Below are 18653 nucleotides of genomic sequence, written 5' to 3'. Positions count from 1 at the left end.
CGGGGATAGGGTGGGGGTGTGGGCTTGGGTGGAGTGCTCTTTCCAAGGGCCGGTGCAGACTCGATGGGCTGAATGGCCTCCTTCTGCACTGTAACTTCTGTGTAAAATACAAGCCGACTCCCACCCCTTTCTGATCTAGCCCTACCAACGTGCCTTTCAATTGTTTTTCTCTCGTATGCTTATCTGGTTCCCCCTCGAATGCATATGTGCCACTTACCACAACTACTCCTTATGGTCACAAGTTCCACATTCCGATCGTGACCACTCTCGATGACAGGGGTGGGCAAACTTTTCCGTGCAAGGGCCACATTCAAAAATTCACAATTCACAAAGGGCCGCATAGTATATTAAGTAAAATAATTACTTCACCCGGTTATGATTCTGGGCGCCTCATATAGAACATAGAACAGTACAGCACAGAACAGGCCCTTCGGCCCTCGACGTTGTGCCGAGCAATGATCACCCTACTCAAGTCAATGTATCCACCCTATACCAGTAAGTAACCCAACAGCCCGCCTCCATTAACCTTAAAAAAAATTAAAAAAAAAAAAAAAAAAAAAATTTAAAAAAAATTTTTTTTTTTTTTTTTTTTTTAATGACTTGGCGGGCCGCAGAAATACCTTTGGCGGGCCGTAGTTTGCCCACACCTGCTCTATGATTTTCTCCTCAATTCCTTATTATATTTCTCTAACTATCTCGCATTTAATTTGGTTTAACATCTCGCCCAAAAGTCAACATCTCGCTCCGACAGTGCAGCATTCCCCCAGTGCTGCATTGGGGTGGGTTGCTCAGCTTTGATTTTTGTCTTCACGTTCTGGAGTGGGACCTACAACCTTCTGACTGAGTGACGAGAATGCCGTTCACTCAGTCACGGCAATAACCCCGAGGGTAACTCTTGGTGTCATTCTTGATCCTGCTTGTAGAAATGGGGGGGGGGTGGAAATGGGGACAATCAGTGATCTCAAAAGGAAATTCCATGGGCATTTGCAGGAAATGAACTTGTAGGGCTACAGGGATTGCTCTGCGGGGATCTGGCATGGGCCCGATGGGCCGATTGGCCTCCTTCTGTGGCGTAAATGATCCAGAAGCGCGCACCCAGCTCTTTTCCCTCCAGGGGTGACTGAGCCTCTATCCAGGCAGGATATCACTGTCAGGACACTCAGTGTGTACAGTGGATTTCCCGAGGTATAGTTCAGAGCGAGTTCCAGGGTGCAGAAATAATTTGCCAACATATGCTGCATTTTCAGAGAAATGCTGAGCGATCAGATGCGCAAAGTATTTGTGCTATGGGGTGCATTTCAAAAGTGTGACGCACCCAATACACAAGTGGTTGATCCCTTGCGTCATTGTTTACAGGTTGTGAGGACATGTTGAGATAGTTGGTTGCTAAAATTAAATTGTGCTTAATCTGCCATGTCCCATTAAAATCTCCACCCAGAGACACCCAGTGGAGAACACTCGGGTATCAGAGACCTAATGTCGAACGGGCCAGACTGGGGAGCGGTCTGCGATCTCTGGGAACCCACTCCACACCCCCGCCTTTGGAGGAGTCCCAAGTTACCAAAATCAGAAACACACAGCTGGAAATGACTCGGTTTCTTTCTTACGTCTGGTACATTTGGCACACTCGAGCACGATTTAACAACGGGGTACTGTTTCTGTGAGCGCTTCAGGCTAGGAAATGTTTGACACATGATCTGCTGATCCACTGCACCGTCCTAGTAGCCAAGTTTCTTTCCTGCCACCAACACCTCCAGAAGACAAATCCCCTTCTCAAGTATTTTGTTCTCGTCCCATTACTTCAATCCTCACATGACCACTACCATCTGCAGAATGGGAGGGGGCCCGCAGTAAATCTACTCCCACATCTCGAGGCCGATTGCCTAGGTTGCCAGCACAGCACAATGGTGCCTCTTTCTCTGCTCTATCCTCCTCCTCAGCAGCATTGCTAAGATTAGGAACTCAGCAGGGTCAAGGATTGCACACACGCACAGGAGCTTGGGTCTCCTTACACCGCAAGAAACTATGAATTTTTAAATGCACATTTTGGCGTGAAGAATTAAAACATTTTATATGATCGCTTGCATATTTTGCACAGAACTTGACACAATGACAGGTGGCTTGTGAGTAATGAAACCTTTCAGGCCAGATCTAAACGGGAGGTTAATTCAAAACGTACAAGACTTTTATAACCAGTGCTTGTTCCCTGACCTGGGCAGTCCATCTGTGTTCTGAACTCTCTGGAGTCGGTCCAACATGTCTTGCGTGGGTCCACCTCCTCCGTCTCCGAACCCAAATAGGAACGCACTGTCATTTACACGGCCTTTGTCTTTGTTATTTTTAACTGTATTCAGCAGCTGCAACAAAGGGGAAAAGAGGTTTCTTCAAACCGGTCAAGTCCTTTGGGACAATTTGGGACCAAAATCATTATGGTTGTGTTTTTGTAATTTGGAAATGGAGTCGCGTTATGACCAACAATAACTTGCATTCAAACAGTAGCTGTTAATGTCAAACAGGCTCTTCCACAGACTCCTCACAGGGGTGTAACGGGAGAAAGTGTGACACCGAGCTAAAGATGGCAATATTAGGCCAGGTGGTGGAAAGCTGGGGTTCAGGAAAGCGGGAAAGTGGAGCTGAGTCCACAAAAGATCAGCCTTGATCTCACTGAATAGCGGGAGCAGGCTCGAAGGGCCGGATGGCCTACTCCTGCTCCTAGTTCTTATGGAAACAGGTTAAAAAGTCCGGCGGCACAGTGGCTAGCACTTTGTTTGATCCGGGCCCCAGGTCCGGGTGGAGTTTGCACATTCTACCCGTGTCTGCGTGGGTCTCACCCAAACAGCCCAAAGGTGTGCAGGGCAGGTGGATTGGCCACGCTGAATTGCCCTTTAATTGGAAAAAAAAAAGAATCGGGCACTTGAAATTAAAAACAAAGAGGTAAAAAGTTTTAAAGAGCATCTTCGAGAAGAGGAACGTAGGGCGGTTTCGGGAAGAGTTTAAAACCTACGGAGCTGAGGCGCGCCCGTGGAGGGGGATGAAGCGCGGCGATTCACAAGAGGCCAGAGTTGGAGGAATGCGGACCAAGGGAGCTCCACTCCCCTCCTGCAGCACAGAGTTCCTGATCAAAAGGAAACAACACTGCTTCACTCATGGAGAAGCAGCCAAAGCCCGAGAGGAAATGTCACTCTCTCAAATTGACTGAATAGCAGAATTACAAAGATCTGGGAGCACAGCCCACTGGTTACTCCCAGCAGTGCAGAAGGAAGGAAAGGAAAATGAAATCTAAAAAGGAATCCCAAAACAAAAACAAAAAAACGCCAATGAGAAAACTGGAGTCCAAAGTCGTAACGAGCATTTCTGCGAAGACTAAATTAAATGTGGTGAAGACAAGAATGGATTGTACACAGCAGAGGAGTTATAATCAGCACACCACAAACATCTAATCACTTACGTCCAGGGATTGAAAGCATTTTAATGATGAATGTTTTAATAATTAACATAAGCACAGGCTTACTTTGTCACTGAAATACTTTCAATTCCATTTTTAGAGAAAAACAATCAAGGTTCCTTTTGCTGTCAAGCTGTGAAAATGTAATTTGAATACAAGTTGTTATTTGTTAGAGATCACCATTCTGATTAAGCTTTCCTTCGATGTTATGCGATCTCTCACTCCACGGAGGGCGATTTTCAGCCCACCTTGGGCGTCAGAGAGAACAGCAACGCAGACGGAAAACACGGCGAGAATCGGGAAATCTGTGAGATTGTGTTTCCCGATTTTCCACACCCTCGCCGGTGATCTCACGATGTTTGCGCTCACAGAGGGCGAGGTCCACATTTCAATGTCTTCGACAGCCCCCCACCACATGATGTCCCCCCCCCCCCCCCCCCCCCCCCCCCGCCCCGACTGAATATTCAAACCTGGCCACCCAGACGTAACTTCGGCGAGGTTTACACCAGCAATTTAAAATGTGACTCAGCCGTGGGAATTCCTCCTAATAATAATAATCTTTATTAGTAATAACGAGGGAGGGGGGTGTTGAAGGGGCACATGCCTCTGGCACAGATTACCACTTCCAGGTTGGCGCCCCAAGGCGGGGCACTACCAGGGGCAGGCCCTCTGGGCAGCCGCATGGGAGGGGCTTCCCTTATGTGTTTGGGGAGGGCTGTTGGGGGCGGGGGGGGGGGGGGGAATTGTCCCCAATGCTTGTGAGGGGCGGGTCCTAACGGGTGGAGAGGTGTGGTGTTGGGTGCCGTTAAGTTTCTGTACCTTTTGGGGCAGCACGGTGGCCTAGTGGTTAGCACAGCTGCCTCATGGCGCTGAGGTCCCAGGTTCGATCCCGGCTCTGGGTCACTGCCCGTGTGGAGTTTGCACATTCTCCCCGTGTCTGCTTGGGTTTCGGCTCCCACAACCCAAAGATGTGCAGGTAGGTGGATTGGCCACGCTAAATTGCCCCTTCATTGGAAAAAATAATTGGGTACTCTAAATTTATTTTTAAAAAAGTTTCTGTATCTTTTAAAGATGCTGCCCCCATCTCTGTTTAGCTGGTCTTGTCAGTTCTATCAGGCCCCGCCTGTGATGGCGCTAACCCCGCTCTCTGATTTGTTTTCTTCAAGGGCGGCACGGTGGCACAGTGGTTAGCACTGCTGCCTCACGGCGCTGAGGACCAGGGTCCAATCCTGACCCCGGGTCACTGTCCGTGTGGAGTTCTCTCCCTGTCTGTGTGAGTCTCACCCCAACAAGTTAAAGATGTGCAGGTCAATTGGCCACACTGAATTGCCCCTTAATTGGAAAAGAAATTATTGGGTACTCTAAATTTTAAAAAAAAAAGAAAAACACAAGTTTTTTTTTCTCTCAGAGATAGACTGGAGTGAAAACTGGTCTGAGGAGCTGGAGGGTTATGCATTTCCATCAGAGCCTGATACTTTGAAACAACATGGTAAGATCCCGCCCCTATGTTAAAAAAAAAGACAATGGCTTTCAATTGACCTCAATAAATCCTTCAACATAACTCCTGAAGCAAGTGGCTCAGCAAAACAACTCTGCTGAATTTGATTAAAGGTTGTTCCCCTTTGGAAAGTGAAAGTTGATACTTCAAACACTTAGACATAATAAACAACGCACACGAGGTAGGCGGCCTTGTAACAGAGCGCCTCAACTAAACTTAAGCTACCTAATATAGTCTTTGACATATTTCAGAAGCAACCCTGTAGATAAATGTGTCCGGCAAGGTGACAGAGACTTGAAAGGCTTGACATCTGGATGTCCGTTTAACTTTTCAAGAGAAAAATACTTTTTTATATTCGTTCATGGGATGTGGGTGTCGCATTTATTGCCCATCCCTAATTCCAATTGATTCCCTCCCGCTGGTCAATGGGCTTATGTCAGTTGTATTAATTCAGGTTTCTAGAATTACAAAACGCAAAGAATATTCAAGTTTGTTTCCCAGCTTTTTCCAGAAGTGTTTGAAAGTACCTTCCCATTAGATTATTAACATTAAGATGAACGATTATAGCTCATTGAGACAACACATTGCTGCAATCTGCTAACAGGGGGTTTGGATCTCTCGTACAAGACAAAATAGAAAACAAAAATAGCCCAATCATGCAGGTGAACTTTAAAATACCTGCGCCCAAATCTATCATAGTAAAGTAGTGGCAGCATATATTTGCCTAAAATTGAGCAAAACTATGTGGTATGAAAGGAATAATGATTATCTTTATATGAATTATAGAATCCCTACAGTGCAGAAGGAGGCCTTTCAGCCCATCAAGCCTGTACCGGCCCTTGGAAAGAGCACCCTACACAATGAATGTGTTATCTTTTCTTCATGTTTGCTTCTCTGATCTGCACTGGCTTCCAGTCCAGCCACACCTCAAACTGCTCCATGGCCTCGTCTCCCCCTATCTCTGTAACCTCCTCCCATCCTACATCCCTCTACGATCTCTGCCTCCTCCAATTCTGGCCTCTTGTGCAACCTCTGATTTGCTTTGCCCCACCGGTGGGAGACTGTGCCTTCAGCTGTCAAGGACCCAAACACAGTAATTCCTTTCCCAATCCACACCTCTCTAAGCCTCTCTCCTCCTTTGAAATCCTCCTCTAAACTCTCTCGCCCAGCTTTTGGGCACCTGTCCTTTTCTCTTGAGTATAAGCATCGCCAGCAAGGCCAGAATTTATTGTGCATATCTAAGTGCCCTTGAAAAGGTTTAGTGAACAGCCTTAGATTTAGAACATTACAGCGCAGTACAGGCCCTTCGGCCCTCAATGTTGCACTGACCTGTGAAACCAATCTAAAGCCCATCTACACTATTCCCTTATCATCCATATGTTTATCCAATGACCATTTAAATGCCCTTAATGTTGGTGAGTCCACTACTGTTGCAGGCAGGGCATTCCACGCTCTTATTACTCTCTGAGTAAAGAACCTACCTCTGACATCTGTCCTTTATCTATCTCCCCTCAATTTAAAGCTATGTCCCCTCGTGCTAGCCATCACACACAGTCTGAGGAAAAAGGCTCTCACTGTCCACCCTATCTAATCCTCTGATCACCTTGTATGCCTCTATTAAGTCACCTCTTAACCTTCTTCTCTCTGACGAAAACAGCCTCAAGTCCCTCAGCCTTACCTCATAAGATCTTCCCTCCATACCAGGCAACATCCTGGTAAATCTCCTCTGCACCCTTTCCAATGTTTCCACATCCTTCCTATAATGCGGCAACCAGAACTGCACGCAATGCTCCAATATAAAAATGACAAACAGCAGTGGCCCCAAATCAGATCCTTGTGATACACCACTAGTAACTGAACTCCAGGCTGAACATTTCCCATCAACCACCACCCTCTGTCTTCTTACAGCCAGCCAATTTCTGATCCAAACTGCTAAATCACCCTCAATCCCATCCCACCGTATTTGAAATGAAATGAAAATCGCTTATTGTCACGAGTAGGCTTCAATTAAGTTACTGAGAAAAGCCCCTAGTTGCCACATTCCGGCGCCTGTCCGGGGAGGCTGGTACAGGAATTGAACCGTGCTGCTGGCCTGCTTGGTCTGTTTTAAAAGCCAGCGATTTAGCCAAGTGAGCTAAACCAGCCCCTAAAATGAAAATTGCTTATTGTCACAGCACGGTAGCATGGTGGTTAGCATAAATGCTTCACAGCTACAGGGTCCCAGGTTCGATTCCCGGCTGGATCACTGTCTGTGCGGAGTCTGCACGTCCTCCCCGTGTGTGCGTGGGTTTCCTCCGGGTGCTCCGGTTTCCTCCCACAGTCCAAAGATGTGCGGGTTAGGTGGATTGGCCATGCTAAATTGCCCTTAGTGTCCTAAAAAGTAAGGTTAAGGGGGGGTTGGGTTATGGGTATAGGGTGGATACGTGGGATTGAGTGGGGTGGTCATTGCTCGGCACAACGTCGAGGGCAGAAGGGCCTGTTCTGTGCTGTACTGTTCTATGTTCTATGTCACGAGTAGGCTTCAAATGAAGTTACTGTGAAAAGCCCCTAGTCGCCACATTCCGGCGCCTGTTCGGGGAGGCTGGTATGGGAATTGAACCGTGCTGCTGGACTGCCTTGTTCTGCTTTCAAAGCCAGCGATTTAGCCATGTGCTAAACAGCCCCTATTTTCTACAGTAGCCTACCATAGGGAACCTTATCAAACGCTTTACTGAAATCCATATACACCACATCAACTTCTTGAACTTCTGCAGTCTTATGAGGTACAGGTACACCACAGGGCTTTTAAATTCTGATGAAAAAGAGTGGCTTGCCATACCATTTCAGAGGGACTTATGCATCAACCACATCGCTGGGACCTGGAGTCACATAAACAACGCATTGGAGGCAGTCTAGGGAAGGTGCACTAGCTTGATCCCGGGTATGGAGTGATTTTCTTACGAGGAGAGGTTGAGTAGGTTGGGCCTGTGCTCATTGGAGTTTGGAAGGATGAGCGGCGACCTTATTGAGACTCATTGGATTCTCAGGGGGTTTGACAGAGTCGATGCTGAGGTTGTTTCCCCTTGTGGGAGAGTCTGGGACTAGAGGGCAGAATCTCAGCGCAAGAGGGCCACCCATTTAAGACAGATGAGGAGGACTTTCCTCTCTCAGAGGGTGGTAAATCTGTGGAATTCTTTACCGCAGAGGGCTGTAGAGGTTGGGTCATTAAGTATGCTCAAGACTGAGATAGATGTCCAAAATCAGTAAGGGAATCAGAGATTCAGGGGATAAGGTGGGGATTCAAATTGACAGAAGATTTGGATTGGATTTATTTATTGTCACGTGTACCGAGGTACAGTGAAAAGTATTTTTATGCGAGCAGCTCAATAGATCATTAAGTACATGAAAATAAAATAAAAGAAAAGAAGATACATAATAGGGCAACACAAGGTACACAATGTAAATACACAGACACCGGCATTGGGTGAAGCATACAGGGGTGTCGTGTTAATGAGGTCAGTCCAAAAGAGGGTCGTTTAGGAGTCCGGTAACAGCGGGGAAGAAGCTGTTTTTGAGTCTGTTCGTGCGTGTTCTCAGACTTCTGTATCTCCTGTCCGATGGAAGAAGTTGGAAGAGTGAGTAAGCCGGGTGGGAGGGGGGTCTTTGATTAGGCTGCCCGCTTTCCCCAGGCAGCGGGAGGTGTAGATGGAGTCAATGGATGGAGGGCAGGTTTGTGTGATGGACTGGGCTGTGTTCACGACTCTCTGAAGTTTCTTGTGGTCTTGACAGAATGGATTTTGTGGGGAAAAGCATACCTAGAGGCTTTCAATGCAACATAGTCACTAAGAAGCCCGTTAGGACAAGGGTTTTTCAAACTTTACCAGCCACAGAATCCTTCTGACCTCCCAAGACTACTGAAGGAACCCCTGAGAAACATTCTTGTTATAGAATCATCGAGTCCCTACAATGCTGGTCATCGATTTCAGGAAGCAAAGTATCGTACACTGCATCAACGGGGTCGCGGTGGAGATGGTTAGCAGTTTCAAATTCCTAGGGGTGCACAATCTATCCTGGTCCACCCACGTCAATGCTACCACCAAGAAAGCACAACAGCGCCTATACTTCCTCAGGAAACTAAGGAAATTCGGCATGTCCACATTGACTCTTACCAACTTTTACATATGCACCATAGAAAGCATCACAGCCTGGTATGGCAACTGCTTGGACCAAGAGCGTAAGAAACTACAGAGTCGTGAATAAAGCTCAGTCCATCATGCAAACCTGCTTCCCATCCATGGACTCTGTCTTTACCTCCCGTTGCCTTGGGAAAGCGGGCAGCATAATCAAAGATCCCTCCCACCCAGGCTATTCTCTCTTCCAACATCTTCCATCGGGCAGAAGATACAAAAGTCTGAGAACACGCACGAACAGGTTTAAAAACAGCTTCTTCCCCGTTCTTACCAGATTCCTGAATGACCCCCCTATGGCAACACGGTAGCACAGTTGGGCAGCACGGTAGCACAGTGGTCAGCACAGTTCCTTCACAGCTCCAGGGTCCCAGATTAGATTCCTGGCTTGGGTCACTGTCTGTGCGGAGTCTGCACGTTCTCCCCGTGTCTGCGTTGGTTTCGTCCGGGTGTTCCGGTTTCCTCCCACAGTCCAAAGATGTGCAGGTTAGGTGGATAGGCGGTGCTAAATTGCCCTTAGTGTCCAAAAGAGGGTAGCTGGGGTTACTGGGTTACGGGGATAGGGTGGAGGTATGGGCTTAAATAGGGTTCTCTCTCCAAGAGCCGGTACAGACTCAATGGGTCGAATGGCCTCCTTCTGCACTGTAAATTCTATGAATCTATGAACTGAACTGATCTCTTACGTATCTTCTTTACTGTGGTAGCACAACACTCTGTATGTTTCATCCGATGTCTATGTATTTACATTAAATACTTATCGCATGAATATGTTTTTCACGAATGGGACGATCACCCTGGACGACGTAGACCAATAATTTTCACTGTGACTCGGTAAATCTAAATTTAATCTAAAGCACAGGATTGGCGCAGCCTGTTCCTTTGCAGCCTCACAGCCTAGGAGATGCACAGGATGAGTTTCTGATGAGAACGTGGTGGAGGAAAAGTGGATCAGAGGACCTCCTTGTAGGTCTGCCCTTGGGCATGGCTGGAACCTCCACCCAGAGGTGCAGGGGACAGAGGATCCACTGGGAGGGAGTTTGCCTGCTGCTCTCCCTAAGGTTGTCCGAGTGCAACGGTGGCCTTAGCGAGAGATTACAGGGTGTCCAGTTTGAGGTCTGTCCCAATGAATGGGTACGGTGGGACTTCATCTAGGTTATACAACCTCTGAACAAGACACTTGTAGAGTGTATTTGTTGCAAATGTGGCTTTGGGAGAAAATCCTATTTCAAAAGAAACGAGAGAAAAAAAAATCCATCTGCTCAAACGTCAATACACTGGACCTTTGCTCTGTGCTGTTAAGATTGAGGTTTGCTGGGCAGCACGGTGGCACAGTGGTTAGCATTGCTGCCTACGGCGCTGAGGACCCGGGTTCGAATCCCGGCCCTGGGTCACTGTCCGTGTGGAGTTTGCCCATTCTCCCCGTGTTTGCGTGGGTTTCACCCCCACAACCCAAAGATGTGCAGGGTAGGTAGATTGGCCACTCTAAATTGCCCCTTAATTGGAAAAAATAATTGGGTACTCTAAATTTATTTTTTAAAAAGATTGAGGTTTGCTTCATACTTACTTCTCCTACCGTGCATTTCATTTCATAGGAGTTGCCAGGCGGAAAATGGGTCAGGACCCTGGTGCCATCAATTCCCTCCCAAAAGAATGTATGGTGCTGTGAAGGTGGGCGAGAACGGCAGAGAGAAAGGTGAACCAGCGTTACTTCACATGACAAAGAAATCGAGGCATAAGCATTTTCAAGTTCAACATCACTGCTAAAGTAATCAAAGTACAATAAATCTAAAAAAAATAAACCAGGAAAAACATTGGTGGATGGCAGCAGTTAGGACCCGATATATTTTTGCACATGTTTCAAATTCCTGTTACAAAACAAATCCTCCAGTTGCTTCTCCACTGCAATTCTTTGTTTTTTATAAATGTTTTAATTGGGTTTTTGAACAAGGTATAATTACCGTTATGTACACAGAATAAGAAACATATATCTATATATATATATATATATATACACATATTTAGAAGAGAAGGGCACACCCCAACATAGATACAATAAACTATGAAATAGACTAACTGGTGGGTTACTGTGCACCAGCTAGACAGCGGCAGCTCTGTGCATCTGGCCGAATTATTTACACCACGTAAGTACGCGACTGTTTGCGGGGGGGTGGGGTGGGGGGGAAGGCGGGGGCAGGGGTGGCGGGGACTGGGGGGGGCAAATATACATTTGGGTGCCGGGGAGATAACCACAGTGTGCGACACCTGGCCGGGTCGCGTGCCACTGTCGCCCGCCTCTCCCGGACGGTTCTCACCGCCGTCTCCCGCTCGCCTCCGCTGCTCCTCCCGTCCTCCATCCCCAACCTCCTCGTTCCCCGCTCCTGGAGATGTCATGCACGTTTTGGCACCCCGTGCCCTCCTTCCGGCTCCCGTTTCCCTGCCCCCCCGCCCCCTCCCGTTGGTTCCCCTCTCCTGTCCCCCCTCCCTCCACGGTTCGCACCTCCCTCCTCAAGTTCAGCTGTCCCCCCCCCCACCCCCCCATAGTTCGCCTTTCTCTCCCTTTCATGCCTTGGCTACCCTCCCCCGATTCTTGACTAAGTTCTCCTGATTCTTGGCTACCCGGCTATTCTTCCTCTTGTTCGTTGGCCACAAACAGGTCCCGGAACAATCGCGTGAATGGCTCCCACGTTCTGTGGAAGCCGTCGTCTGACCCTCGGATGGCGAATTTGATTTTCTCCATTTGGAGAGATTCCGAGAGGTCGGACAGCCAGTCCGCAGCTCTGGGTGGTGCCGCTGACCGCCAGCCAAACAGGATTCTACGGCGGGTGATCAGGGAGGCAAAGGCAAGGGCGTCCGCCCTCCTCCCCAGGAATAGATCTGGCTGGTCTGAAACCCCGAAGACCGCCACTATCGGGCATGGCTCCACCCTCACCCCCACCACTTTGGACATAGCCTCGAAGAAGGCCACTCCACTGCAATTCTGAGAGAAAAATCAAAACTTCCATCAAAAACCGAAAATGCTGGAAACTCTCAGCAGGTCTGGCAGCATCTGTGGATAGGGAAAAGAGAGTTTAGCATTCGAGTCCGTATGACCCTTCTTCAGAGTTAAAGTGAGGTAGAAATGTGATGCATTATAATAGCGTATTAGAGGGGGGCAGCTGGAGCAGGTTAGAAGGTGAGTGATTGATGGCAGCCTGGTGAGATTGCACCATGATCTGTAGGTCACTGAATAGAGGAAGCGTTAATGGCAGGACACGGCATTAGTAGTTGCAATAAAGGTAAGGGGTGAAATTCTCCCAACGGGAGACAAAGTGCCGACGCCGGAGTGAAAACCGGAATGTTTCACTCTGGCGTCGGAGGCCGCTCCTCGCCCCCTATTCTCCCCCCCCCCCCCCCGGGGGGGCTAGGAGCGGCGCCGCGTGAATTTTGCGCGCCGGGCCTTGGTGCCGCGTGAAAGCGGCACCGCATAAATTACGCGGCGCCACGTCACCCGCGCATGCGCAAGTTGGCAGGCGCCAACCCGCGCATGCGCGGTTGCCGTCCTCCCCACGGGCGCCCCGCAAGACATGGAGGATTAATCTTGCGGGGCGGCGGAGGAAAAAGAGTGCGTCCTTTAGAGACGCCGGCCTGCCGATCGGTGGGCACCGATCGCGGGCCAGACCCCTACTGAGCGCCCCCCTCTTGCTCGATCCTCCCTCCCTCTCCCCCCCACAGGCCGCACACGCAGCGTTCGCACGCTGTTCACGCGGCAGCGACCCAGGTGTGGTTGGTGTCGGCGTGAACCCGTCGGATTGGGCAGGCCGCTCGGCCCATCCGGGCCGGAGAATCGCTGCTCGCCTGCCACAAACGGGGGGGGGGGAATTTTTTTTTTTGAACTGGGACAAAAATTATTTTGGCTATATTACAAGAGTAAAGATGGAGGAGAAAGGTCACAGTCTAAAATTGTTGAACTCTCCGTCGAGTCCCGAGGGACTAATCGGGAGACGAGGTGCAGCTCCTCCGGTTTGCAGTTAGGCTTCACTGGAGCAGGCCAAGGACATGCGGCCATTGCCTCTCACCGCAGACGCTGCTGGAGACTTGCTGCATTTCCCCAGCATTTTCTGCTTTTGTTTCAGATTCCAGTATTCTACTTTTATTTGCGTGTTTAATTCAAAACTTCCAAAGTAGTATTTCTTCCAATTAAGCAACTCATTAGGCACAGAGCAGCTGATCCACACAGATGATGAAGATCCCATAAATAGTGATATTATATCAAAGCCATTTAGTCCCTCAAGCCTGCCCCTCCATTCAATTGGAATACGGACTAATCTGCACCACAAATCTATTTTCTTCTTGCCGTTGCCCCTTGACACCCTCACCAAAACAAAAAATCTATCATCGTGAAAGCCCCATTATCCACAGCCATCTGGGGGGAGAGAGTTACACATCTCCATTACCCATTTTGCGAAGACGTGCTCCCGAATTGCACCTTTGAATGGTCTGACTCCAACTTTAAGGTTCTGTCACTTTGCTCTGTACTCTCCCGTCAGAGGGAAGAGTTTCTCTGTGTCTACTCTGTTGTGTTATGTACTCTGGGATAACACAGGCTGCAACTCGATGCAGCTTTGACCAAAAGATACTCCGAACTTTGAAGTAGGTTCAATGTGATTTATTGAACCATTAGCACAGTTCTCTAGGAGTTCAACTCTCCTGCTAATCTTGCTATAGTAACTCAGTCTAACTAACCAGTCTGCTCTAAGCCACGTAGTGGGTGTGATGCTTCTGATCTGCCCCTGTCCTCCTCTCTAAGTGTCACCTGTGGAAAGAGACAGAGCATGCGTGCCCTGTCCTTATATATGGGTTGACCCCTTGTGGTAGTGTCACCTCTGGGTATCTTGACTGCCCATTGGTCATGTCCTATTCTATGTGTTCATTAGCTGTATGTCTGCATGTCATGACGTCTCTGGTGCTCCCTCTAGTGGTTACTTAGTCGTAGTGTATTTACATTAACCCTTTGTGCATTTACAGTGATGCATATCACCACATCCTCTATCAAATCCCTTTAGCATTTTCTTCAGATCGTGCCCCAATCTTCTAAATCTAACAGCATACATATAAGGTTTATGCGACCTGTTCTCATCAGTTAAGCCTTTAAGCCCTGCTATCATCCCCAGTATTTGTTGAACACCCTGATCTATTAAATATAACTGGCCTCGGCAAACCCAGGTTCAAGAGGGCGAGTTGAACAGTTTCTGATACTGGTTACCATTGACAGCCCAGAGCAGATAGCAGCTATAGGCAAGATCGGGTTTTAGTGTAATGTCTCCCACAGTCAGAAAGACAGCACATCATAGAACATAGAAAATTACAGCACAGAACAGGCCCTTCGGCCCACAATGTTGTGTTGAATTTTTGTCCTGGATTAAGAACAAATTAATCTACACCCCATCATTCTACCGTAATCCATGTACCTATCCAATAGCCGCTTGAAGGTCCTTAATGTTTCTGACTCAACTACTTCCACAGGCAGTGCATTCCATGCCCCCACTACTCTCTGGGTAAAGAACCTACCTCTGACATCCCCCTATATCTTCCAGCATTCACCTTAAATTTATGTCCCCTTGTAATGGTTTGTTCCACACGGGGAAAAAGTCTCTGACTGTCTACTCTATCTATTCCCCTGATCATCTTATAAACCTCTATCAAGTCGCCCCTCATCCTTCTCCGTTCTAATGAGAAAAGGCCGAGCACCCTCAACCACAGCAGACGCTCATTGTTCAGGCTCACATCCAAGGAATGACTCCTTAGGTGAGGGAGGTGCAGCATCTTTTTCCAGCACAGAGACAATGCCTCCAGAGAGGATGAGGAAAGAGAGAGGAAAGGAAAATAGGAAAGGTGAAGAAATCCCAAGAATCATGGAATTTACATAGATTACATAGAATTTACAGTGCAGAAGGAGGCCATTCGGCCCATCGAGTCTGCACCGGCTCTTGGAAAGAGCACCCTACCCCCTATCCAAGGTCAACACCTCCACCCTATCCCCATTACCCAGTAACCCCACCCAACACTAAGTGCAATTTTGGATACTAAGGGCAATTTATCATGGCCAATCCACCTAACCCGCACATCTTTGGACTGTGGGAGGAAACCGGAGCACCCGGAGGAAACCCACGCACACACGGGGAGGATATGCAGACTCCGCACAGACAGTGACCCAAGCCGGAATCGAACATGGGACTCTGGAGCTGTGAAGCAACAGTGCTAGTCACAACTGGTTTACATCCCATTCTCGTCTGGTTGAGCTTTCCATTTCTCCTTGCAACTTCTAATGCCCTCCCATGCAGTCAGCCTCCATAGGCCGTGGCGGTCAGTGACTGCCTACCAGCTGTCCATGGCGATGTCCGCCATCTGCAGATCTCTCCTTGTAGCAGAGGCACCAACCTCCAACAGGCATTGACCATTGGCCAGTGCACCATACAGAAGGTCTTTTTATATACATCCAACCTGGCCAGGACAGTTATTGTATGCTTATGGAATTAGAACTCTCCAGGACCTCCGAATTGGTGACCTCGTTCAGCCCAGACACGCTGGACAGACTTAGGACGGACTCCTTTGTAGCCGTGAACACCCCCGACTGCCAGTTCAGTTGTGTGTGATGTTCATATCATCTGAACTAACCTCCTCCATGGTTTCATCGACAGAACTAAAAGCAAACTAACTTCGATTACCAAAGCCCGGCCATTTGGTGCTTTGTCAAAATGGTGACACTCGCGTACGAGCCTCTGCTCGTGTCCAAACCACAAGGCAGTCACTCAGAAGGTATACAACCAGGAATAAATCACATTACTGACTGTACCACCAGCTTTCACCTTACACCTCCACAGAGTTACACCCTCTAAACATTTTCAAGTTATTTTAACGTGCACTTCGGAAATCTCCAGAGAGCAGCTCGGGCAGTGATTCCCACCAGAACTGAGCCACTTACCGGGAATTCATTCACTAGGTTCCAACTGAGTTTCTGAGTTAGAAAGCGTGTGATGCCGCACCCCTGCATAATCTGTGGCAGCTGGGCTGAATATCCAAATGTATCTGGCAACCAGAACTATTTAAAAAGATAGATAGAGAGAGAGAGAGAGAAAGTGTTTAATCGGCATCGGGTAACAGGCTTTAGCTCCGTAAATAGCTCAGTGCACAAACGGCCTTGCTATTGAACCTTAGTGTGTGCTGGTGGAAAGGTAGCACTCAAGTTGGCCAATAACCAAAAAGACACGAACCAAACAACTCCCCTCTCTGTGATACTCTGTGGAAGGACTTGCGTGCCAATCAGCAAGGAGGATAAACACCAATGGACTGTTTTAGCGAGTTACAGGCTCGATGTATCTCTCAAGACAGGAAAAAATCTCAGCTGCAACAGTGACATAAAATCAGGTGGGAGGAATAACCACATGGGTAAGTGACTGGGGGCTGTAGGTGGCCGCAGCATGAGGATCCCACCATACGCATTGGAGTATTACAGTCCCCCATTCCACAAACGGCCTGGCTTGCCGGAGACGGTTTTGTGTAGGATTCTCTGGTCTTGTCCGTGGCGGGACCCGTTGTGAGCAAGAACGGAAAACTTGGCGCTCCAGCCAGAACTCCATTCACTCTCAGTGGCACCGGAAAATCCCAGCCGGGAACGAGGACGGAAAACTTTGTGTTTAGTGGCTATTGTGCTTTCTTGGTGGTTGCGTCGACGTGGGTGGACCAGGACAGATTTTTGGTGATGTGCACCAAGTATTTTAGAATTTGAAACTGCTAACCATCTCCGCCCAGTTGATGCTGACAGGGGTGTGTACAGTACAGTACTTTGCTTCCTGAAGCCAATGACTAGTTGGTCATTAAGAGCAGGAAAAACAACTTTGTAGAACACTAGCTTTCAATTTTAGAAACCTAGTAAAGGACATTGCAGAGATAAAGCATTTTTGGAGGTGTGTTTACAGTGAAAATTCCTGAGCCCCAGTAGTAGGAACTAAGTAACTCACTGAATTCTTAGCTCACTCTAAAATCAAAGGCCGAACAGGAGGCAAGTTTGGCATGCTACAATCAAATATTAGTTTTAGATATCGAAGTGGCCACAGCACTTCACCAATTGTTGGACAATCTATCCCAATGTGACTGCCAATTGCTGAGCTGGATTGCCCAAAGCAATGCTTAAAGTTACTTAATAAAGAGATGTGCTGCACGATGGTGGTGACATCTGCCTCACGGCGCCGAGGACCCGGGTTCGACCCCCGGCCCCGGGTCCGATCCCGGGTCACTGTCCGTGTGGAGTTTCCACATTCTCGCCGTGTCTGCGTGCGTCTCGCCCCCACAACCCAAAAAGGTGTGCAGGTTAGGTGGATTAGCCACGCTAAATTGCCCCTGAATTGGGAAAAAAGAATTGGATTTTCTAAAATACTTTTAAAATAAATGAAGAGTCTTAGGTGATGCGGCATCTGGGGGGGAGAAGGTTCCAAATCACAGGCAGACAGAAAAATATTTTGAGGGTTTTTAGAAAAGTACAGTTGGAAAAGGTTCTAGAAGAATAGCCAAGACGGTTTATAAGAACATGTGGAATGGAATCTAACAGTTAGCCCAGTGAAACAGGTTAACAGAACTGTAAATAGCATCAGGTAACAGCATAAATACATGCGGGATTTAAACAACATTGTTCAACAATATGAAGGATAGTAGGAAGTCTTACAGCACCAGGTTAAAGTCCAACAGGATTTTTTGGAATCACTAGCTTTCGGAGCACAGCTCCTTCCTCAGGTGAGTCAACCGAAGAGGGAGCTGTGCTCCGAAAGCTAGTGATTCCAAACAAACCTGTTGGACTTTAACCTGGTTTTGTAAGACTTCTTACCGTGCCCACCACAGCCCAACGCTGGCATCTCCACAATATGAAGGATGTTCATGAACATTTTAAGGGGAGATCAATGAAGTTGGCAAACATTACAGAGCAGTCACTGAGGAATGAATCGGAAAAGCAGAGAATGACAGAACTGTGTTAGTTGATATGAAGCACGTAAACACAAGACATGGTCAGCATTAGGAGCTTGTTGCCCAGTTAGCTTGTTCCCACATAAAATTACTTCCAACTCTCAATTAAATCAAAGTCTCCTCCCATGGACCATACAGGGGCTCGTTTAGCTCACTCAGCTAAGTCGCTGGCTTTTAAAGCAGACCAAGCAGGCCAGCAGCACGGTTCAATTCCCGTACCAGTCTCCCCGGACAGGCGCCGGAATGTGGCTTTTCACAGTAACTTCATTGAAGCCTACTCGTGACAATAAGCGATTTTCATTTTTCATTCATTTCATTATGGCTTTTTTTTAAGCCATAATTTTTCTAGAGTAGAATTTGACTCTTCTTTAAAATGAATTTAGAGTATCCAATTCTTGTTTTCCCAATTAAGGGAAAGTTTAGCGTGGCCAATCCACTTACCCTGCGCATCTTTGGGTAGTGGGGGTGAGATCCACACAGACACAGTGGTTAGCACTGTTGCTTCACAGTTCCAGGGTCCTAGATTCGATTCCTGGCTTGGGTGACTGGC

At 47.9% G+C, this 18653-nt stretch overlaps 1 protein-coding gene across 1 annotated transcript in view; it reads right to left on the bottom strand.

Moving 5' to 3' along the window:
- Positions 1-18653, bottom strand: part of man2c1 (mannosidase, alpha, class 2C, member 1) — a 101088-nt gene that overhangs the window by 45868 nt on the left and 36567 nt on the right. The window contains exons 10-12 of the mRNA XM_038784467.1: positions 16071-16187; positions 10674-10769; positions 2212-2357 (exon numbers count right to left, since the gene is read on the bottom strand). Of these exons, the coding sequence (XP_038640395.1) occupies positions 2212-2357; positions 10674-10769; positions 16071-16187 (359 nt within the window). The remainder of the gene's footprint in view (positions 1-2211; positions 2358-10673; positions 10770-16070; positions 16188-18653) is intronic.

Source organism: Scyliorhinus canicula, chromosome 24 (assembly GCF_902713615.1).
Source record: "Scyliorhinus canicula chromosome 24, sScyCan1.1, whole genome shotgun sequence".
NCBI classification, from domain to species: domain Eukaryota; kingdom Metazoa; phylum Chordata; class Chondrichthyes; order Carcharhiniformes; family Scyliorhinidae; genus Scyliorhinus; species Scyliorhinus canicula.
Note: the sequence above shows the minus strand (reverse complement) of the source record. Positions and strands in the feature narration are given on the sequence as shown.